This window comes from Mycteria americana, chromosome 2, assembly GCF_035582795.1.
Source record: "Mycteria americana isolate JAX WOST 10 ecotype Jacksonville Zoo and Gardens chromosome 2, USCA_MyAme_1.0, whole genome shotgun sequence".
In the NCBI taxonomy this organism is placed as follows: Eukaryota; Metazoa; Chordata; class Aves; order Ciconiiformes; family Ciconiidae; genus Mycteria; species Mycteria americana.
The window spans coordinates 54,174,942-54,199,349 of NC_134366.1; the positions used below are offsets into that span (position 1 = coordinate 54,174,942).

General features: G+C 36.8%; 1 protein-coding gene across 3 annotated transcripts in view; it reads right to left on the reverse strand.

The window, feature by feature from the left end:
- Window positions 1–1,149: 1,149 nt before the first annotated feature.
- Window positions 1,150–24,408, reverse strand: part of ANLN (anillin, actin binding protein) — a 29,056-nt gene continuing 5,797 nt past the window's right edge. The window contains exons 4-25 of one of the 3 annotated variants that reach the window (XM_075493465.1): window positions 23,726–24,072; window positions 22,799–23,021; window positions 21,642–21,835; window positions 21,398–21,505; window positions 20,788–20,908; window positions 19,765–19,881; window positions 18,970–19,121; window positions 18,241–18,392; window positions 17,783–17,930; window positions 16,994–17,129; window positions 16,491–16,670; window positions 14,505–14,631; window positions 13,495–13,543; window positions 13,359–13,415; window positions 11,841–11,879; window positions 11,454–11,472; window positions 10,345–10,457; window positions 8,630–8,683; window positions 5,652–5,738; window positions 4,007–4,114; window positions 1,749–1,921; window positions 1,150–1,325 (exon numbers count right to left, since the gene is read on the reverse strand). In XM_075493465.1, coding sequence (XP_075349580.1) covers window positions 1,202–1,325; window positions 1,749–1,921; window positions 4,007–4,114; window positions 5,652–5,738; window positions 8,630–8,683; window positions 10,345–10,457; window positions 11,454–11,472; window positions 11,841–11,879; window positions 13,359–13,415; window positions 13,495–13,543; window positions 14,505–14,631; window positions 16,491–16,670; window positions 16,994–17,129; window positions 17,783–17,930; window positions 18,241–18,392; window positions 18,970–19,121; window positions 19,765–19,881; window positions 20,788–20,908; window positions 21,398–21,505; window positions 21,642–21,835; window positions 22,799–23,021; window positions 23,726–24,072 — 2,828 coding nt within the window. In that variant the 3' untranslated portion in view covers window positions 1,150–1,201. Of the gene's footprint in view, window positions 1,326–1,748; window positions 1,922–4,006; window positions 4,115–5,651; window positions 5,739–8,629; window positions 8,684–10,344; window positions 10,458–11,453; window positions 11,473–11,840; window positions 11,880–13,358; window positions 13,416–13,494; window positions 13,544–14,504; window positions 14,632–16,490; window positions 16,671–16,993; window positions 17,130–17,782; window positions 17,931–18,240; window positions 18,393–18,969; window positions 19,197–19,764; window positions 19,882–20,787; window positions 20,909–21,397; window positions 21,506–21,641; window positions 21,836–22,798; window positions 23,022–23,725; window positions 24,073–24,408 lie in introns of all 3 variants that reach the window. The other 2 variants (XM_075493463.1, XM_075493464.1) reach the window with 2 other exon arrangements.

A 24,408-nucleotide genomic window follows, 5' to 3' on the forward strand; every position in this document is an offset into this window, starting at 1 on the left:
CGGCAGGATGAAAACAGTATAAGCTAACAGAATTTAGTGTTTAGAGTTGTGAATATAACAGCAATAGCAATTTTAAGTATTCCACTATTGCATTCACAATTGTGAAGTAATAAGATAGCATTTCACTAAGCCCAGTGAAGAGCTGTGAAAATTGCAAGTTTTAACTGAATAGTTTTGCAGTTTTAATGATGGGTCTGAAGTAACATTTTTATCTGCATTTATGGACACATCTATGAGGAGGAAGATGACCCATACTTTTGGCCAGCAGAGTATTAGTTGGTACATAGCAGCTTTGTAGTGTCTTATTAAAAAAAAAATAAAAAGCACTTTTACAACCTATTCCTGGTTCTCAAATGGAGAATTCTAGCTTGTACAAACCATGAGTCCCAGCCCAGGAAATACTGACGTATACAATCCTAAAGCTAATTTTTTTCTGTTTTGTTTTTTCTTTTTTATTATAGCAGTCCTAACAAAAATATTCAAGACCTTACATTTCTATCAAAGTGCAATATACTGCATACATAATTCCACACCTGTAAACCATATAGGATACATGCCATGCACTTAGCCATACCAGTTTGTATGAGAAATTGCAAAAGAAGTATGCATATACTGTGCATGTCTTTTGTTCTGACCACAAGGAGACTGTGCAAGCAAGAAATGTCTATATTGCATGTTGTAGAGTAAAATTTACTAGTAACTTCTATGCCTGATCATTAAAAAAACCCGACAAGCCCTCCAATATTAAATCTTGTGCTTCGGCACCATCCTTGTTAGAGAACTCTGAGCTACTGTTTCTTTCGGGGAGCTGAGTTATCTAGTAAGCTTGTTTTTTCACCAGCTTGCCCTCCCCCCCCTTCCTGCCCTGAAGTGTGATTTCCTGCAATAATTTAGTTGTTTAAAGAAAAGAATGTACTTAGCTAAAAGACTTCCAAAAAAGGAGTTACATAAATATTTAGCATGTTTAGAAACAGCTAATTGCTTCCTACCATACTCAAAAGCTAGGAAGCAAGAGAGTTTTAAAATTCTTAAAGTGAAATAAAAATACTGCATAACATAGTCCTGTATAATGTTACCTACTCTTTCAAATTTAAAGCATAAGTGATCCAGAGGACTTCCCACATTTTCATTTAAGTTATTTTTTTGTGTAGTTCACGCAGGTTTTCGCATACATATTTTCTTCATAGTTCCCTTCCAGAGTTTAAAGCTTTCCAATAGGTTTGTAGCAGGCATCAGGCTGCCACATGCGAAGGTCAACAAGGATTTGGTTGAGCTTTTGCATCCAAAGGTTACGCTCTTCTTTAGTATCAGCAGACAGCCAGTTCCTAAAAGGCAAAGAACCCAATGGATTAGATACGTCTTTCTCCACCTGTACTTAGTTATTCTGAAAAACATCAAGCTGATCATCCATGGAAGCCCAAATAGCGGGGGGGGGGGGGGGGGGGGGGGGGGGGAAATGAAGTCAAATATTCCCCAATCCTGCTACCAAGCTACTTGGCATTTCCACTTCTGGAAAAGTAGAGTTCTTTGTCCTCAGAAGGCCGAAATGGGACAGCAAGACAAAATAGGACTAAAAGTGAACCAAACAGTTCAAGTTTCATCCCAAAGTCTTAGCATTTAAATGAGCTTTGCATTGACATGTCAAAATTGTAAAGCTCCTATGTTATTAAAACTATCACTTGAGGCAAAACACCCCTCCCACACACATCCCACAACCTCCTGCAACCTTTGTGATTTTATCTACTCACTTTGTAACACAGAGCGTGTCTCTGCATCGGCTGACAAGAGTCTCTCTGTCATCTTCCCTCTGAGGACGGACAGTTATTAGTTCAAAAGTGTTGGGACGGGCACAGAACTCCCTGTTGGCAGGTTCAATCTGATGATTAGTGCAGTTAGCCAAGTTTATCCGGCCCAAAGGATGCTGAAAGTGAAGTTAGTTCATCAGTCAAGAATGCTGCAATCAAGAGTAATTCTGAAAAACATATACTTTGACAATTTTTGCCATATTAAGTGAAAACCCCCTCCCCAATAAATTATTCCATGCAAAAAGAGGGATTCCACTTTTTGCATTTAAGAGCCATAGCTGAAGCAAGATAATACAGACAATGGAACAGGCCCTGGCTCAGCCACGTACAATACAGCTAATAAATCCAACCCTTACCAAAGGGTTAGTCTCTAGAAAGATATATGCCCTTTTTTCCTTAAATAAATAAAAAAACCCACCAACAACAAGCCTTTTAACTCTCAAATTCAAGAGAACTTCATAATAAAATCCAAACTGATAGAGTAAACCCTGTCAAAGCCTACAGAAAACAAGCACTTTAGGAATGCTTGCATCATTCTTGTCAAAGCCTATAAGCATACGGATTCATCTTCAACCATGTAACTAAGGCACCTACGCGCCACATCCAGCTGCTTTAGCTCCCTCTATAGTCAATAGCTAGACCCTTTCAAAGAGCATTTCAAATTTAAAGGCAGTTCTCTCTTTCTGCTGACTATAGACAGAGGCTCAGCTGTATGCCTAAAGTTAGTTACAGACCTTGGCTCCGATTCTTCACACCTACAGAATACCTCATCAGGGAAACATCACAAGCTGCTCTTGGCTTGGAGAAGAGTTTGCTATTTATTGGGCATGTTCACTATACTATTCCATAGATAGTTAAAATAACCTAAGTTACAGGAAAAAGAAGGATAACTCCATTTCAAGGAACATTAAGAAAAGGTTGTGTGTTGGTGATATATGTACAGTCAGGGGAAATTTATTTTAAAAACCCCACATTCCACAATTTAAAGCAATCATTGCCCAATACTGATATTTGAGCTACATCTATCTCTGTATGGTAGAACAGATATAGTGGGGGTAAGGGGGGCATTTAATAAGGACAGAGTTTAATATGGCCGTAGATGATAGTATATCAAAAGAATACAGCTGACCCTTACTCAGCATGATAGTGAAACAAGTCTAGAAGATTTTTAAGAACAGAATCTGGAAAACAAACCAAAGCTGCTTTCTTGCAGACAAAAGCAGAATAGGAAGCTTTTTCTTGCTTAACTCAATTTTTTTTTTGCCTATCTTCTATTACAGTAGGCAGAGATCTTTCCCTCTCTCCTGGCAGGGAAAGAAAGTACATTGATATATTTTGGCAATGTCAACTATGAGCATATGGTCTTCCTCTGTTAGCAGGGAAGAAACTAAACTCAGGCATCTGGATTGGCATAGAAGACCCAAAAGGACCAGAGTTTGCCACAGACTTCAGGAAAGAAAGTGTTCTGCCAACAAACAAGCAAGTGTTTAATGGTAAATTGCTTAAGTGAGTCAGAAAAACCCTCTTGAAAGCAATCTTTAAAAGGACCTGGAAGTATTTCAGTACATGCTGCAGGAACAGGCTAAGGAGACAAGAAGGTTCACCTCAGTGACAGATGAACCTCTGATCTGTCTCATTAGCCAGACACTAACTTAGGTTTCTGTGAGAACCATTTAAAAAGCACCAGTTTCAGCTACAATGTGGAGCTACAAGAAAACAGTGACTGCAAATAAGATAGTCCATAATTACAGCTATGCTTCTGCAATATAGATGGATTGCCCACTCTAATTCTTTACCATATTAAGTGTTAAAGTCATTATTTTGTCTAAAACTTAAGGCAACTACATACAGTCTGCTTATTAAGCTGTACAAAGTCTGATCAATTTCAGTTAAATAATTAGTCACTTGACAAGCACAATGGAAAGCCTTAAGACTAAAGGGGGAAATTAAATATGGATCCTTCCTCCACTTTTCCCCTTTCCCAGCAGGTAAAGTAGTCAGTTTCTAAGTTTGCCCTGATTTAGGTCAGATTTATAAAGACAAGTCCCCTCCATTCCCCAAGGAAACTTTATGAGCTTGAATCTCATGCTTTGAATATACTTACCTGTTTTAAGCCTAAACATCACTGTCATTAAAAATGAACAGCTAGTTGTGTTGGGTACTACAGAACTTTCGACTTGAGCTTTATAAAACACCATTACCTTTCGTTTTTCATCATCTGGGTATGTCCAGTAAGATATACAGTTTCCAGACAGCACACACCAGCGCCTATGCCATGCTCCAAATCCACTAACATCTTCGAACATAGTCTTAAAAAAAAAGTTTAAAATTTTTTTTTTTAAATGGGGTAATATTATACCTTGAGCTTTGTCTATACTCAGCTATTTTTTCTACCAGAATGGTTCTGCAAGTACAACCCTTCATAGGAGTAAACGTAAAAGAAGGAAAAAAAACATACTGGGAGAGACTTCTATTAGCGTAGTATACTTATTTTCCAGATAGCATAGAAAATGGGCTTATGCTATCATTCTCAAGTTTGCAGCCTTTTGCTCAAAATGCACCTATCACTGCTATTTCAAATTACCAGATTTTTATGTTGACAGTGGTAAGCATTCCCATCATTTTAAGATAATGGAGGGTTACTTATAGCAGATACAGGATGAATGGTTCACAAAAAATGTATTAGTATCACATAATTTGTTATGATTAGGTATTCAAGTCATCTTTGACTTACAATTCAGGATTACAGAGTATTTGACTATTCTGCAGGCCACACTCAGGAGTCTAGTCAGTTTAAAAGAAATTAGAAATGGATTTTTAAATGTTTGTGTTGGCAGTTACTTTACTGGACACAGGATTATGCTAATTTCAAGCCCCATTTCCTTAGTACTGGAATGGAAAGTTTAGTATCTGTCCTCTAGTCCTGATACTTCTTGTACAGAACAAGTTGTGGTTTTCACTCTTCACAATTCAGATCATATTTTTTCATGGTGCAGGGAGTTTCCAGTCCCTTACTTTGAAAAAATTTAATATGCACGTACACTATTCTTAATGTTTTACATATTGTATAGTAGAAGTAAACAAGGACTTTCTTAAATTAGTACACAAAAACATGGGATAGCAAATACCATAAGCATGCGAAATGTTTGCATCCAATTAAATCTGTTCAACTTCAATTAAGCAAAGAGAAAGGAGGCAGAAAGAACTACTTGAAAAGGGTCTAAAGAAATTCTGATTTCTGGAAACACCAAAATAAAGCAAGTGTGAATGGTTTGCTGAAGTCTTTTCCTAGCACATCTACTGCCATCTGCTGGACATAACCTCAACAGCGCCGTCTATCAGGGCCAAGTATCTGCTGCCTTTTCCAAGACCAGTTTTAGAGAAAGAACTGCTCAAGTTGTTGCTCAAAAAATACTGTCGCTTCCTTGTAAGTCAAAGTCGGTGAACACGGGAGCATGGGGTGGGGGGGTGGATCTTTTGCTAGGAAGAATGTTTTTACTAGACAACAAAAAAAATCCAAGATGTCCTGTAAAAGTTTCTGGCAGAGAAATTAGAATGTCATCTCACATCACAGATTATAGCAAGAAAAGGTTAACTGAAGTTCAGAGTAACAAATGAACAGTGTTTAGAAGACAAAGGTATACAAAATCCTTAAAGGCAGCTTTAATTTAGGCATGTTTAGAAGATAAACTAAGAAAGTTTTGAGGTCTGGTTCAGGGCAGGGGGGAAAATCAAGCCAGTTTTAAGCTTCACAATCACTACAAATACATGTGTGAAGTTAAAAAAGTGACTACATTTAATAGGACTTGTAATTTCCAAGGAAGGAATTTGAAGTGAATGCCTTACCAAGAACCCTTTCTCCTCCACAGAAGAGTCCACTTGGCATTTTAACTTTAGATATATATGACCTTCCAAAGGAGACAAAAAGGGAACCTGCAAAAAGTAAAACAATTAGTCATTTAATTTTGACACCTCTCAACTCTACCAGTTCAAGCAAGCCACCTGCACCAGGATGTTAGCACTGTCTTGTTCTTAGGATCTTCAGCCAGAAAAAAAGCGGTCAGCCTCAAGCAAGACAGTAAATAATCACTTTTTGTTTCAAGTTAATTTAGAAGTTTTTCAAGACTTATTTGCTTATTAGTTTGCTCAGGACATATGCACAAACATGCTTCTATCTAGAAAATAAGGCACTCCAAGCATGACTGAAAAACAACACAAGGCATCAGTCCACATCCTGCAAGCTTCTGCCTCAGTTTGACATTAAGCTGTTTGGAAAATATCAAAGTGGGCTTAAACAGGATTGGTACTTGGATGCCATAAGCATTTTTGGCAGATACTGATGTAGTAGTGCCTACTCAGATAAATATTTGTATAAAACACCTAAAAGGGGAAAAAAGTAATGAAAGTAGTTCTTCCCAACTGGCACTCAAGGTGTTGAAGACCTCTGTTAAGTCATTTCTAACAAGAGAGGTTCCAAGCCCTACCTTCTACCACTGAAAAAAAAAAAAACAACCCACCACAAACCACCAGCTTAACTACTGTACCAGAGGTTTGTTCAAATGGCTATTCAATATTCAAGAGTTTTGAGGAGGAGCATGCAACAAGGACTGCTTTTGGACTTCCCCCAACCCCTCCACATGTAGCACCGCATTACATTGAGTGCTCCCACCACTACTGTCAAGAAATCACATCTCTTTTTTCCACAGGGAAGCTAAGAAACAAATTGCTAATTCAACAAGCAAATGATGATCCGCAGGGCATCCTACATACCATATTTTGTTGCTAATCTGAATAAGCAATACAGTAAGAATCTTGCAAAAAAAAAAAAAATCAGAAACATGGGTGCTTTGTCTTACTAGAAAAATCAGCTCAAATACAAAGAAAGAACCATTTGCCAGGGAATAGGCATGTGTACACAATAATGAAATAGCTTTTAGAGCCATGGAATCAATGTCCAAACAGAATTAACTTTTGCTAGTAGTTTGCTAGTAGTTAAGATGAACAAGAGTAACCCTCAGTAGTTAAAAGTATACATCTGTAGGCTTCAGTGAACCCTGCGGAACACCGAAATAGATGTTATGGTTAGAAATGGATCACCTTTGAATTGTTTGAATTTGGTTAGAAATGGATCACCTTTGAATACTGCAGCTTCCTCCCAAACACGATACACATGTGCACAAGCAGGTGATAAAATAATTTTTTACCAGGTCTACTCAACTAAGACAGCATGCATGGCTTGCTCATGTACTTGGCCCTACAGTATAGCACAGCAAAATTTTGAGCACCAGTTAGGAGTCTGCATGACCATTTGAGAAGCATAAATAGTCAAATGTTTGCACATAATAGCAATAAGTTGCATCAGTCCTGACTTTTTATCAGCAAAGACAATTATAACCCTACATGCTATGCCCAGGGAACGTTGCCTTATATCCTTCCAAACCACAGTAAAATCCATTTCTGAATGAGGGCCTCAAGGAAGTTTGGCCAATTCCCCACTTAAAGTTTGTGGGTTTTGCATTCCTTTCTAATTTATGTCAGGACAGAAGAACCTACTTCGTGGATTATAACATTTACCAGTGAAGAGCTGTGCGACAGTAAAGCAAAAAGGCTGTATAACAAATGGAACATAGCAGTTATGCAGAGCCTACAACACATTACTAATTACTAACACAGGTCTCAAAACACCCTCTGTACACGTAATGAAAAAATATTACATTCCAGTCAACAATATATCCCTTTCAAAGGCAAGCGGTGTGGAAGTGGTGGTAAGAAAGCAAATTTGTTGAATATCCAGCTAGATGAAGAGAAGACTAAAGCCCATAACTAAGCTAGCTTGCATTCTGGTGTAGTCATTCAGATATCTACCATAAGAAGTTGGCTTACTGTCATAGAAGATTATCTGTAAAGATACTCAAGATAACACTCAAGAATTTGCAAAAAAAAGGTTTCTTACGAGATTTTTGATTACAAATAGGAGACGATAGGTACCAAAATTATCACCTGCTTAATTTTGAGAGAAGACATACGTAAGGTTATCTAAAACACTTTCTTCTGAGGGATCCGAGTTAATACTTAACTAAATAAAACTATTTTCAGAGATTAAAGACCAATTATTTCTTTTAAGCATATCAGTTTACATTATTCCTAAAGCAAAAATTGTATATACCAAGCAAAATTTTAATTGCACATTTCTGTACAAATAAGAACCTCACATTTTGATGCGTTTAGTACTTTCAAAACTTTAGTTCTCTATGATTGCTTTTTTCTTAAAACAAAGGTCTGGATAGAACAAGGTCTTGATAGAATAAGAAACAAGATATTCAGTTCCTGAGTGATTTTAATTTTCTTCAGTGGCAACAAATTGAGTTAAACCAACATTTAGGCCACCAGTCATTTTCCCCTGGTCCTCTATCAGCAAAGTAGCTGATTCTATGTTCTATGCAGTTCATCAAGAAGTTGGCTCAAATTTCTTGACTAGCAATCTTTAAGAGACATGTCGATTTGTTTTGAAATAAGAAAAACCCTCCTCTAGTGATCTCGGAAGACAAGAGACACATGCTAGTTAAGGAAAAACCCTAGGTGGCCTAAATAACTTTGAATTCTAGCAGCATGCTTATTATTGTAAGAACAGGGAGTAGAATTCTGCAAGTCTTAAAGGCTCCTACCATCTTATGTTTAGTTAGTAAATCTTTGTAAGCATTTTCTTAGAAGAATTAAAAAAAAAAAAAAAAAATAGATACTGCAGAAAGGCCAGACAGACATGGGCAAGATGCACTAAGAAGCAGTTTCCTCTTTGAAGTTATAAACTAAAGGATCACAGCAACCTTGTCCTGGAACATATAGTCCAAGAGTTCTTTTTCCTCCCCTTCAAAATTTATCTAGGGAAAAAAGAAACATGCTTAATGCAATTAGTGTAAAGTTAAAGTTTATAAAAAAAAAAAAGGACACAGTTATACATGAGTACATATTGGTCCTTTCTACCCTGAATTTTAACAGTGCATATAAAAGGGAGGAATGAAACTCAAAAAACCCCACTGTGTATTAGAAATGCATGGAGCAAGTTGAAAAGCAGCTGTTTGGTACAGCCACAGGCCAAGTCAAAACTGAAGCTTTACAGAGGTGATAGCTTCACCAAAAAAAATTTTGGACAAAAAGGGGAATTCTTATTCACAACTGTTTAAGTTTGCACCTGGAAAAAATTAACCAGGTGATGGTTGCCCTGGAATTCTATTTGAAGATTGTGCTACAGTTTACTAGTTCAGTCCAGTGTCCTGTCCTAAAGAATAAACCAGAAAAGTTCAGACCCAAATTGCTCAATCTAATGTAAAAGCTGATTCCCATAACTCCAAGAACAAGGGGTTTCCAATAACCAAGCCATACACAAAATAAGATTTCTACATGCAGTTCTGGTTAGGAGGAACATTTATGCTGAAGAACCAAAGCTGGTACTTCTGAAGTTTACACAGTCAGTAACAGCAGTGCAATTCAACTGTTAAGTTCTGCGAACTGTTTCAGTAAAGGAGGAGTCTGCTTCTATCTGCAAAATGTAAAACTTCTAAAAAGCAAGTTGGGATTATTGCAATATTTTGTTTTTAATCTTGTGCACAAACACAACCAATTCTTGTTATCTCTCATCAGAACCTACAATTGCAATACTACTATCATCACAATAAGACTTGATTAGCCAAGAAGAAAATTTATTCTTATGCTGCTGTTTGGATATATAAAGCTGTAATTTAATACTACCATAAGCTATAGTAACTTTTGAATTAATTTAAGTTAGCTTAGGATAGCTGCTGGCATTACACCTATTAAAATAGGTTTTAGGTATAAGGCATTAGGAGGTTAGAGATTACAATGTATGTAAGACTATTTTTTAACTTCTAATGGTAAGACCCAATAAACATATTTTGTTTAGACAAGGAAGTAATGGTATAAAACTCAATAATAGCTCCCTTTCAGAAAATATTAAGGTCGTTTTCTTCTACAAATTTAATTGGGATATGAAAGGAAACTCATACTCCTAACTATATTCAAATGGCAATTAAGTCAATTAAATGTAGAAAATTTCAAATACTTCATTATCATTAAAACACACTTAATGTCTTATTTAGCAATAACTGCAAGACTGTAAGAGCAACAAAAAACATGAAGACCACATACAGAGATACCAACTGCATACATCAATTTTTTGTCAGTGAAAGCAAATCAGTAAGCAAATACTTTCATTATCTTTGCATAACCATACCCTACATAGAGCTACAGAAAAGAAGGAACATCTGGCATAGTAATGTAAGTCTTTTTCTGTTGTATCTCAAAATTACATTTCAGTCATATGAAATTTAATGCCAGTAACATCAACTATACATAATTTTTTATGTATTTTTGTATATATAAATAAATAAATAACATATATCTAAACCTATATGTTTCATTTCTAGGATGCTAATTTCAGCTGAAAACAGTAAACCCAGACTCATATTTGTTTTTCTAGTAGTATGCAATTACCTTTGGATTAGTAACCAGTAATTTCCATTACCTTGTCCAATGCAAATTTGGCATTTCCTACAGAAGACAGCGATAGCTTGTGGGATCCAACAAGGATGAAATTAGTAGTGCGTACAGCATTAGGGCCACCTGGACTGGCCATGGCTGTGGAGAAAAAAGTTAAAGTCAAGTCATAACACAACACACAATCAGGATGCCACAAGGCTTAAAAAGGCTTTATTTGTACTACTGTATATATGCCCTACTCAGTACTCCAGGAGAAGCACTCTTGGCAGTGCAGCCCAGAAGCGCATTCAGACAGGATCTTGGTGCACACCATTCCTCCTCAGTAGATCTTTTATTTCAGGAAGAAGTTTTGAAGTATTCACAAAAGGAAAAGACAAAGCATTTTAAGAAGTCTCAGGGGGACAAAGAGCACTCTAGTGCACACTACAAAGCAACATGCCCCGCAGTAGGAACTTGACTTTCAGATTTCCTAACCTCGTCAAGTGACACTCTGCAGTCTTCCATAATTTGTATGCCTATATTCCTCTTTGCACTTTTATCAACAGAAAAAAGAACTATAGCTCGGGCAAAGGAACCTGACTAGTTGCAGCAGCATGGTAGACATTTCATAGTTAGTTCATGAGCTCCTTATTGCTGCAATTTGTACTAAAACTAGCTCAAGTATCTCATGCTGTAGCGAGACAAGTGTCTAACACATTTTTATGTTGTTAGAGAAAACAGTCGGAGATGCTGTTGTTCTCCCCCAAGAGTCAGAAATATATAAACATGTTAAAAACACTGCACACAAGCAATACTTCAGAATTTGTACATATTTTCAAGTTTGCGCTGTATTACTTTGTTGACATCAGACTCTAGTTTAAAATCTTAAAATTTGAGTTCATCTTTTCAGGAAAAGAATGTAAACCAGAGGCATCTGATAGCAGATACCAATTTTGATTTTGTGAAGAGATCTATTAAACATAACTGTAATTCAAATATAAACACAGGGCCAGTTTCTGGGCTGGCGATCTAACATAATTCTGTGTTTATTATACCCAAATTATCATCTGTTACAAGTATCATTTATTGATATACTGCTTTAGATGGCAAGTGTAGATTATTCATCTTGGCATAAGAAGTTTAGATTTTACTTACCTGGAGTAAGGGTGCTTTTCTAGAAAGAGAGAGAGAAATAAAAGCTTACTGGAAAAATAATTTCTGACAATTTCTACAGAAGACTAAGCTAGCTTAGAAAGAAACTAAATCTGAAGTACTTAAAAAACCCCAGCAAAACAAAAAACTTGAAAAGAAAGTCCAAATAAATGTGTAGTAACTGCATATTTCCAGCATTACATATTTAGAGCTGTTACCTATTTCTTGAGCTGATGGCTGAAGAGTTTGGCAGAAAGCTGGACAGGTTATAGAGTTTCAAGTAAGGGACACAAAGAGCCTCCTATGGGCACAGCCTTATTCAGTGTGAGAATACGGCCTTTGGAAGCAGTCATAACCAAAATCTTGTTACAATATTACATTCATACTTACGGAGGTAATAGATGTTAATAGTCTCTTTGGAGTAATAACCTACAAAAGAATATAAGAAGATAAATGTATTTGCTGATGAATTTGTCCATCACATTAGCATGAAAAAAATCAGACAGTAAAACTCCTGAAGGCTTATCTAAGTAAATTTTGAATGGATACTAGTTGTTGCAATGAGCAAGTCTTGTTTTTTGACTGAATGTAATGTATTTTAGTAGAAGGAATGCTACCTATCAAAGAACTATTTACCACAGAAAAGTTTAAGTATGCCTTAGCTTAGGATGGACAGCATGCATTTGAAAAAACAACCTTAGTAGACCTTTTTCCTTCATGTAACAGGGCTTTAAAGTTATATTTGCTTATCAAAGATAAGAGTTAACAACACAAGTACAGAGATGTTCAATGAGCTACTGTTGTAGGTTATCTATGTTTTCAGGTGAAAAAATCTCAGAGTTTAAGTGAGACTGTATGTTAAACATGAACTGGAATTAAGTACTCATCTATTCTTGAAGCTGAAAGACAAGTGTAAGAAGCTTGTCAAAAAGCAGATACAGGATGCCATCAGCAAACCTATAATCCCACATCAGTAGCTTACCTACAGTGCCACAAAAACATTCAGTTTTAAGTAAAGATTCCTCTAAACTACAGCACAGGAGAAAAAGAAACCCTGGACTTCAAACTGGTTTTATTGGGGGATAGGTGGAAGCATGCTTTCATTGTGCCAAATGAAAGTAAAGATTAAAGAAAGTTCCTGTTTCTGTTTGCAGAGGCAGGATTTAAGTACTCATTCCAGCTTTTTTGAAAGATACTCAAGTTTCTTGTTTTTATTAAGCGACAGATATCTTGACAAGGAAGAAATCAGACCTAAAATCATTAGCACACTATATGGCCAGCTATTGGAATGACAAGAAGAAAAAAACCCAAACAAAAAACCAAACCACCTCCAGAAAGCCACTGGCTTGTTTGGGGTCACAAAGCCTTAATAAAGCACAAACACTTGAAATATGCACCCTACGCATGCTGAAATGTGTATGTCCAAGGAGTTTATTTTAATAATGTTTGCTTTAAAACATAAGCATCTAGTGCTTTCACTTAACACTGGGAAGAAAGAAAAGTGTTGCAGCTGATCAATAGAACCTTTAAGACAAATCAAACTGCAGGGTAGGGCATATTGACTGGTGTAGTTTAAGTAAAGTGGAGAATAAGGGCACTAAATCACTATCAGAGGCACCACACCTAATAAACAAAAGTTTGCAAAGCATAGCATTTTGCAGAACTAGTAAGACTTCATCTTCCCCTCCAATATATTTCAGACTCAACCAAGTGCTGCAGGTCCAATCTACTAATAGCTGCAGGACTCCATAACCCATCTGTCATTGCAGATGTTCCAAGAAAGAACAAGAAGAGTAAAAGCAAGCAACAGATTGTCTAAGACTATTAGTCAGTTCTCCCTGAACACTACAGTCTTCCTAGCGTACCTTCTGTTGAAATACAACATACTGATTTTCATGTTTCATTTACCTTAGATTTATTTGCCTTTTTCCTTTTATCAGTGCCTGTAACTTCTTTTCTCTGCACCTGTAAGGCAAGGAGGTATTAAGAACGTACACCACACAATTCTCCCTTACACATCCTTTTGACAGGAACTGATACATACCAAACTGTAAACTTCTATATTTATTTCAAAGTCATTTGACACATCGTGCCTAAAAGGGAGGAGAGGGGAAAAAATAAAGTTAAACACAGACTGAATCAAAAAGGGTTGGGGTTTTTTGTTTGTTTTAAGTTACTCTTTACTTCTTCGCTCCTTAAAACTGTCCAGGGAGCAGCGAGGTTCTACACAAGAGAAGCTTAGCCATAATGCTGACTAATAGGTAATCTCTTATTAGTAATTCATAGTTTGTTCCTGCAGGCCCAATAGGGCTGTTTAAGATCCTTTCACTTCTACAATAGTACTGTTCAGCGCAAGCAGCTTTGCTGTTTTTAAGACTGAGTGTATTACTATTTCAAGATACTTTTGAGAACTCAAAGAACAAAAGGGGAGGGAGGAAAAGAGGCAGATAAAAGCACATCTACCATTTCTCAGATTGCACCCTTCAGTCCACTTCTGGCACACATTTCTAGAAACAGCGATTGGGGTTTTTTGAGTAAATAGCTTTAAGGGAAAATTCTAGTTGGGTTGGACTTTAAAGAGGGATTTTTCTTATTTATTTCAGAAGACTTTTGCTAACAAACAGCCATTTGAACTCACAATACCTTTTTAGCTAACCTGTTTTAGCTAACATATGAGTGTTGAAGTTTTAGTTTTAAGAGTACTATTTTTTCCAGATACCAAAACCAAATAGCTATATAAAATGCTAGCTGCTGCAAACAAGGAAAACACATCATCTCAGGGAGCACAATCCATCTGTCATTGCAGGTATTCCAGAAGAGAACAAAAGTAGAAAAAGCAAGAGATAAATTAGCTGATGGATGGTGGAGTAAGTCTAGATTGCTCTTTTGAGAGAAGTGCATTCCAGCTATTTCTTGAAGCAGCAAATACCCATACCACAAGATCTCACCACATTTGTTTGCAGAATATGACATCCTTATATGAATATTTTAAATATTTTTGTGCATGCTTCACCAGAGTTCAAACTGGTTCCAAAACAGTTTCTTTATACTTACATAGTAAATGTTGTAGTAAAAGTAAGAGCATCTCCATTCAGGGAGCTGGCAGTACTTGCTAATGGAGTTGCAACCATGTTTTCTGCTCCAGATCTCAGTATTATTACATAGTAGTAATTTGCTGCCTCTGTAAATACATATCAGATGGTTTTGATAGCCAGAGGTGTACAAGTATCTAAAAACCCCCAAGTACTGCATTGCCAAGTACTGCATTGCCATCAAACACACATCTGTCTCACCCCACTTAAACGCTTGGTTACAGTCAAGATTCGCTTATAAACTTACTCTTAAAACAAGGGTTTTTCCCCTACTGTGTCCACTAGTAAGACTCTCCACAGACTTCATAACAACTGCATTACTGCCTGGGGCACCTCAGGCCAGGTCTACACTACATAGTGGGCAAGAGGGGAGAGGAAGAACTTTCAGTCAGATTCAGCAATTAATCTTATAGTTCCTTAGACTCTTGTTATTCCCTAGGCCTGCCAGCTTAACCATACATCAGCTTTTGCTACTGCCCATTCTTATGCTTTTTTCAGTCCTATGAAGGAACTGGTTATCCAGGCAACTCATTTCCCTAACTTTTCACATAAGGGGGCAAAAAGAAGACAGACGCCACAAGCACACATCTCAATAGTGTCACGAGAGGATTTGGAGTTTGTGCAGCAAATTGCTGAACAGTAAAGCAAGAGCATTGCATAATATCATATCATGCTAAAGAAACCAAAAAACCACAACAGTTTGAGTGCTCTGTTGTATAGGACAAGTCACAGCTTTCAGAACAACTGACTCCAGTAAGCATTGATTTGTGCTCTTTATATTTGATTTTTCTCTTCAGAGGTGACAGCAATTAACAGAGCTTCTGGTGCACAATGTATAGCAAATGCTGCACTTCTGGAATAAAGTTTTGATGACAAAAAGTTCATAGTTGTTTGTTTAGACAATTTGGTTGTAAGAATACTGATAGAAACTAAACATTTTTGTAACCATTAGAGAGGCTTTCCTATAACAGAGATAAATTGTCTCATGCAACAAGAACTGTAACATGTTGGGGAGGTGGGAGTGGAAAGTTATGTCAGATATTTACATTTGTATTCTTGGCTGTGGTTTTATTTAAAGATATAAAAATGCACTTTACATTTCTTAGGACAGTTAAACAAGAAAACAAGAAAGGCTACATATGAATTAATTAGAAGAAGTTTTGCAACGAATATTAAACAAGACTTTGTCCAATGACTTTTGACCTCAAGTTTTAGTGAGGCAAGAAGTAGGAACCTGTCCAGCTACAATCATATTCTGTGGCATTATATAAAATAGCACTGGTTATTGTGGGCTTGCAGATTCTTTAAAAAACCACATGACACAGAAGCTTACTATGTTCCAGGATAAGTCTCTAGACCTACAGAGAGATAATGCCAGATACTCTTCTGGAACCAAAGAAGAAAGAAATCCACATTTTAACACTTTAATGATTTAAATATAAGATTATAATGGAAGACTCATCTTTGTAAATTAAGTATTTTGGAATGTTAACAGAAGGACAAAAAAAAAAGAGGCTTAATGAGCATTTCACAACACTACAGAGGTCAGAATTTATGTAATGATATTTAGTACTAGACTTGCATCTGTCAAAAAAAAAAATCCAAGGCAGCAAGAGAGAAGATAACCTGAGATACAAAATTCTACTTCCTCCCCAAAAAGGTTACAGACAACCACAAAGATCTTTCAGACTGGCTGGGAAAGTCTTGATAAGTTTCTTGAACCTCATAAGCCAGAAAAGGATGCAACTAAAACGACCGTGGGAAATACTGAAAACTTAGCCAAAAAGCAGATCAATTAAATGTAATTGCTAAATTTTCATTGCCTCCAGAGTTCTGAAAAACACCAATACAGAAGACAAAAAAACCAAGGAGAATAAACCAGAAATATATGTAGGGAGGATGGTGGAAAGGGGAAGGAAGGAGTAAAGCTTTCAGTTGCTAGTTTTACCTGGCTTTTGAACTGTACCACATACAAAGTCTGCTTTTAGAGGTAGACGCATTTCTGAAATAGAAACAGATCCCCTGGATGGAGCAAATTCAGTGGAGGTAGAGACAGCTTTATTTCTTCTATGAGGTCCCTCACTCTTCAGTTTATTCAGTTCTTCCAATAAAGCAGTTCTCTTCTCAGCTGCATAGAGAAGTTAATTAATTATAGTTGTAAGAGGAAAAAGTAGTACTGAACTTTTTTTTTTGCCATAAGTATGTGAAATGCAAACAGAAATGTTAATCATCTTCCAGAACAGTAGGAATATTAGGGACAATAGATACCAAAAACATTCTCTGGCCTCTAAAAGAAGCTGAGACAGAACAGATATTATCCTCTCCTGTTTTCCAGGTGAAGAACTATAAAGAAGGGGCTACAAGGTAGCATAATAAATGCATTTTCAGAGTTCATTAATTCTTCCCAAAGTGTTCACAACAGAGAATTGAACTTGAGTCCAAAAAACCTACTTGCAAGGAGAAGAAGTCTCTCTGCCTCTGCTTCCTGTTGTGATCCTTTTCCATGTTCCTCATCAAAACAGCAGTTCAGAGCTTGACTGGCTTGATGAATCACTGTCTGCTGCATGTTGATCTCATTATTCAGCTCCTAGAGTAAACCAGTAGTAAAAATAGTTAGCAAGAAGATAGATACTTACTGTTACATTTAAACAAGGAAGTGTCTTGACATTAGCATTTTTGGGGCTATGCTTCAGAAAAGTCAGACCATTTAAATAGTAAACCAAAAAAATCTTGCCGTTTACAGTTACTTCTGCAAAATAATATTGCAGCACAACTTTTTTTGACCTCAGAGGTAATTTAAATACAGCGGGAATTGAATTAATTCAATGTTTGTACACTCCATATCCAGTCTAATCTTCCCTTCAGCAGGGGAAGCAGCAATTAACCAGAAATTCAGCAACGTAGGTGAACAAAGCACCAGTGAAGATCAGAATATTGCCTACTGAAAAGTATGTAGTTATGAACCCTGCCTAATTCAAAGGCAGTAATAACATATAGATTCCCCATTCCCTTCTCAAAACGATGGCTTGTACTCTCCAGACTTATTCTATAGCATGATCCCTCTAAGAGATGCATTAGATGTTCAAATTATGCAGTATCGTTCCCTACCATTAGACATTTATGCTAAACAACCCAATTTTGCAGTTCTAAGCAGTCTGTTAACATCCTGGACATTCACAAGGGAAATTAAGCGATGAAACAGTAAATTAGAAAAAGGATTTTAAGATGTATATTAGATACCTGCATTTTCTTTTTGATATTGACTTGATCAGATGGGCCATTCTTTTTCATTTCTAGTTTAGAAGCAACATCTTCTTTGCGAACAATAATTTGCTTTATTGAAGGACGATCGGTTTCTTTAAATCTTTGAGATCTATATGCATCAACGCTTTTAAAAGAGGAAACCCCATTAAGCGTTTCACAGGTGTGCCAAGCTTTTTTTTTTTAATATACATATATATGTATCAGGTATTGATGTTTTCCAGCTTGCCTAAATAGCTTTAAAAAAGCATTCTATCAGCTCACTTTAAGTTTAAGCAACAGAAAGACTACACGGAGACAATCTTTGATAAAGGTCGAGATCTTGGAAAAAAGCTTCTTTTGTAATTTAAGCAATATGCTTCATTAGAAGAGCTAAAAAAGCCAGTGTCTTAATTTGCACACTTACAGAATCAGGTGTGGTTTTTTGTGTTTGTTACCTATATGGAAGGTTGCGATCCTCTGACACAGAGCCAATACTGTCTCCAGATTCTGCCCTGGGGACTTTAGTCCTTTGGAACTTTTCAGACTTCAGACTTACATCACTGATACTGCTACCTTCACCAGTTGACTTACAAGGAGAAACAAAGGCCTAGGGAAAAGAAAAGGTTATATTACAGTTATCTGTCCACATGAATCATGATCTGTTTCCTCTCACCTTTACCTGTTTTGCAATTACACATAAACAGTAAATTTGGAGGCTGCTTAATACTATTTAACACACATTTTACAAATATTTCCTAAGACACAGAGCAAGCTATTTTATTTGTTTGTTTGTTTATTTTAAAGACACCAACAGAGCATTGAACTCAAGGAGATTTCACCCTTAGTTTCCAAACTGGTACAGTTACATAATTACTTCTATTCAGTTTCATCAGTAACCACTTCACGGAATGCATGTATACCACTGGAAGTCCAGGACAAGTAATAGATGTATATACTCAAGCTTGATTTAGCAGAAGTTAAACCACTTTAGTAGAGCATCCAATATGCTATGCTATTTTCAGAGGAAAATAACTTTACCTCCTTACGTTTTCATTAGCAAAATGTCATTTGTAACTTTGCTATTTGCCCATGTATCACAATACAACAAAATATCACTGTTCACAAGCAAATTGTACATCTCTGCATGACAACCAAGCCCTTCCCCACCTCCTAAGAACTCTCACCTCTGGACCAACAGATTCCACTAGAGGGGTTAACAGAGACATTGATGAAATATTCAGTGACTCTTCCTGCTCATCCTCATCACTTTCACCTTCCAGGCTTATGCTCATTTCTTTCTTCAGCTTTTCTATGTCTGGACCATCCTCTTGAAGAACTTCAAAAATTTCATTTATCACTTTTGAGCTATTCAACTCGTTATCCACACTCATTTCAATTTCATATACTTCATCTGAAGGGTGATGTTTTAAAAAAAATATTAGTGGCATCAAGACTGACCTATTCATTCTCATTAAATGAACAGAAAGATGTTAACAGATAGGCCAACTATTTTTGCTTTTTAAGCAAGCTTGACTAAAAAGCACTTTGTTACAGTCATGCATATAGAACCCTAAAGTATAGTTCCATCCTTATTTTAATATACTATTATCACATATACTGCATAATTGATACAGAGAGGGAATAAAAAGATGCACTTGTTAGACAAGTTTCAACATTTTACTTCAAACAAGTCTGAATCTTAACTGCAAGTCCTGTAGTAGAGCAGTCATTTCTTTTCTTTCCTAATAAACTTTAATATCAGTGTTTTAATATTCCTTGAAGGCTTGAATGTCAAGAGAGAAGGGTTATGATAAAAGAAGTTTCCTGATTTGCTTTTATATAAACTTCATTCAAAACACACATGAGTGTCAGCAGATGTATAGTGAATTCATTGTTCAGACTTGAAGGATATTAACACTCTGCTGGACAAGTGGCAACAGATAGCCAAGTGCATTAATATACATCTACTCAATACAAACCTTTCGGTTTCTCAGCAAGTTGTTCAAGTTTTGAGACAGACATTGCTTTTACAGGGCTCTTTGGCTCAGTGATCTTCAGAGGACTGGGTTTATCAGTCTCTTCACATTTAGGAGCATCTAAGTTTATAAAAAAAGAAGTCACTGAAGATTATGTCTATCCTTTGAATTATTTTTTTTTTAAAGCTATTGCATTTTGGAAGTTTGATAATATAGCTGACAATTTACAAAAAGCCCGCTAGATTAAGTATTCCAGTTAGCTTGCTGTCAAAAAAAAGCGTTAGAATACATACCCTCTACAACCTGTACAGCTAGACTTCCATCTTATAATCAGAAAACTGATAGCACAAGAAAAAAAAATGCTGAAACCATAGTAGAGTGCAGCCACTCAAGAGCAAAAAGGGAAAATTAAAAAATAAACAAACCAACCACCACCACACAAAAACTACCACACCCAAACCCAGCCTAAGAGCAGAACATCATCCTGTTTTTCTAGAAGCACATTTAATAGCCTGTTTGCCCACGATGTCTAAGAAGTGTTAACTAAGTTGTCTCTTTTTTCCACAGAGAACTGGAGGCTCTTCCACTCAAAGCACGAGAAAGGATGTCATGAGCATCTCTGAATTCTTTTCACGTCCCCTACTATAAAAATTAATATCATAAGGGGATACTGACAAGGGAAGAGCTCCCTCCCATTAGATTATTGTAGAAATTTGTATACTAGAGTACAGCGTAGATTAAATCTATAACTGATGAGTCTCATTCACTCTCCTTACATTTAACATACATGAAAGTATGAAACATAGGTAAACCCACTGAGAAACAAAAACGCAGTCTGCCTTGCTGATCTTTCAAGTGGTATAGGAGTGCAAAGTATTATCATACAAAAAGATTTAGACAAATCAGTAACCAAACAAGAGATGTAGTTCTGTACATCAGTGCTACTAACCTTTTTATCTGCCCATGAACATCAAGGGCAGTGCTTCAGTCCAGTATTAGCCACAGGCGAGCAGTGACAGTTCTTACCTGAAGACTCCATGCTGGGAGACTTTGCTGGCCTGTCACCTGCTGGTGTGTTTTCTGCTGATCCTAAAGCAGTGGCATCTGAACTAGGAGGATGTTTTGGACTAGCCTGAGATTGGCTTTCCTGGCAAAAATAAAAACATAGTACATTCAGGAGGTAATGTTCAAAGCGACCAAAAAAACTGCCAGAAAGAAAAACATTTTAACACCTGCTAGGAAAAAGAGGTTGCCTATCCAATATCAAGAAGGATCCTATTTATTTATGTAATAAATTCAGCTGAAGTACTAAATACTAAATTGAGTGTGTGTGTGAGGAGCTCTCTTATTTTAAAGTTATAGATTATAAAAACTCCACACTTAACATAAAAAAAAAAAATCAATTGGCTCAAAGCAGTATCGCTTGACTCCTTAATTGATTCTGCAGGAGGAAAAAAATCTAATAATTTGTTAATAATCATACAAACCACTTGACAGGCAGCCTTGCACAGCCTGGGCATTCACAAAGCATAGGTTTTTATCTTTTATTTACATTTGCACATCTATCCCTGTGTTCAGAACTTGTTAAAGCAATTCACAGACTATCATCTTTTGATACATGGAGGTAACACATTACCATTTTCGCTTCTGGAAGTTTTCTCTTTGAGCTTTCACTTTTCTCCGCACTCCACAGATTGCCCCTATCAAACCGGCCACGAAGGCATGCGAGTTCTCGTTCACGTTCCTAAGCAGACAAAGGGGAACAGGGGAAAAGCTGACAGCTTTAAGATGTCAAAACATTTCAAATTCCTCAGGTAGGTGCAGAACAGTAAGAATCTTCCCCAAGCTTATAAACAAGCTATGAATGTAGCAAGTCATACCTGCTTAAGCTGAAGCGCTAAACTGGCAGTAGAGGAATTTTCATTTTGTTTGAGAAGCCGTTCCTGGATTGTCCTTGTATTTGGGGTAACAATGGGTGTTCTGCACCCTGGAGTATTCGTAGCAGGACTCCGTGCACTACGCTCTTGACAGCGCTCCCCAAACCGTTCCAGGAAGGGCTTAATTCCTGATCCCCCTACAAGAACAATTGTTTTGCCTTGAAAGAAACTCTCAAAAACACAGAAAGAAATCACTGCCATTTTGCATCTTGCTGATGGTTCTCAATGAAGCAATTAAGCTGGTCTCTTTTACAGCTCTTACACCATTATGTTTTAATACAAACTAAACCTGAAGTGCAAATCGCCACAGTAACAGACCATTGAAGTTAATAAAGCAGCAAATCAGAGTGAATGGATGTCCTTCTCTTAAAGTCCATGTGTGATCCACCAGTTATTTAAACCGGTTTGCTTTTTCAACATTTCCTCTGCAACAAGTCTCAATTGCATCCTTCATGTAAATGAGCATTCTAGTACATAAGGCAGATACATTGTTTGGCATCCACCCCACTTTACTGAGCTTGTCTTTTATTGGCAGCATATCTAGAGACACACACTTGCTCTACTGGCCATCATTTCAAAGAGTTCAAGCTGTCAGTCCAGGTTTCTGACCCAACAAGCAGTTAAATTTAAAACTGGGGATGATCACTTGTTTAGACATCAATGCTACCAGTGAAAAGAAAGACACTATGCAAAGTTAGAGCATCTATGTGGCATTTAGCTTTGATTTCTTCTAACATATGCAGGCTCTTTACCTTATATCAATTGGATACACATAGTATCCAATAATTTGAAAGAAGCTTTGAATAGTCTGAATTAACTGATGTTAGCAGGATACATTTTTACATGGAGAGGAAAAGTTAGATTGATTTTGCTCTCAAAAGTTGTGAAAACAATGTCCAAGAAAATACCCTTGCAAAATATGGAAGCTGTACAATTTATGATAATTATCACAGAACTCTTCAGGACTTGAGTAAAGTTACAGCAGGAAATAGGCATTATCTGATATGTTACCATAAATTCTTAACTAATATGTAGTTTTCAACACAGGACACATAAGCCTAATTTGACTCAACATTTATTGAAGCTGAATAACAGCCTACCTGGTGTTGTGGGTTTACCCTTCGGTTCAAGTTGCACATGTGTTCCTTTGACTGGCTCTTCTTTGGACTGAACTGGTTGAGGCAAAGTTGATTTTGCTGTTTGTGTACGATTTTCAGTTTTCTGAGGGCTGCAGGGATTCTCTGTTAGCGGTTGTCGTACTTCAGATTCCTTAGAACAGGGAACAGTCACTCTTGAGGATTGTGTTAAAAAATTGTTTGGAACCTTAGAAAGGGAAAAAGGAATAACACTGAGACTGTACATTCTTATTCTCTCAAGAGGAAAAAGAATGAAAGTGTTCTGCATAGCATACTATAACATAAGACACCTTTCCATCAACAATAGAATAAGCTGAGAACAAGTTTTATAAGCTTTTTGTAGATTTTTTTTTTTTATCCAGTATTTCAAATTGTTTCAGCATTTGATTCCAGGTGCTTTTGCCAGCTACTTTAGGTATTTTCCCACATTTCCCTAAACAAGAGTGCACATGGCAGATATTGCCATTTATGAAATGGCATAAACTGAACAATAGGTATCTGGTACTACTAATTTCAGCATTCTGATTGAGTTTTCATACAGCAATAATGTTTACAATTTAAGTCAACCAACTATATGAAGTTACAGAGTGAAACCCAATATCTCTATAAGAAGCCCCCTTCTGATCTGGTCAAAAGAGCAGCAGTCAATTACTTTGACATCAACTTTTACAAGACTTATAAGTACACTCAGCTTTAAGTCTCAGTAAAAAGGATTCTAAGCTGTTTCAGGTCTGCTATTAAAAAAAGGGCATGTAGAATCGCAATAGAGTTGTAAATAGACTAAGATTGCTCACACCAAATCTTTAAATTCAGATTAAATAGTTATGAGTTAACATTTGTCCCCCCGATACTCAAATCAATTTTTAATCAGCAACTAAATCAGACACTCACCGCTATCTTTGAGTTTGCTGGTTTATTAATAGAAGCCTCTACAAGCCTTTGAGAACAGGATGCAGCTTCCTGCTTTACACTGCTACTATTGATTCTAGCAGATGCTCCACTTGTAGTGGACAATTTGGATAAACAAGTAGTGCCAGGCTGTTCTTGTGCATTGTTTTGCTTTGCAGATGGGTGACTTAGGTCATCTTCCCAGGAACCAATTGTAGCAGCAAGGTTAGCTAAACGGCCTCTTCTCCCAATAGGGGTATCACTTGCCAGGGCATTAGATGTCTGCTTAGGTGGAGAAACAGACAGATCTTTTGACTGGAGGGGAGACAGAGGAACACATTCAGAGGGATCTGGAAAAAAGAAAAACACATTTATTTTGCTAATAAAATATATTGAGATATATATAGCAAAATGCAAAAGATGCAAATACATTGAGTTTATCAACAGTTAGATGTTCTTGCCATCAGCAGAATCAAGCTACTAGCTCTGAAGGCATTGAGGCTAATCAAGTTAAATTAAAGCTCATTGCAAAGCCAACACATTTTTTACCAAGCAGTTTACTAGTTTTAAGTCACTGTTGTGATGAGCAAGGCATCACACTAGTAGGGAAAAGATGCATAAAATTAAGCTGTAGTCAGTTTCATTATTTTAGGCCTTCCACGGTGCTGTCTAAGAATTCTTTATGA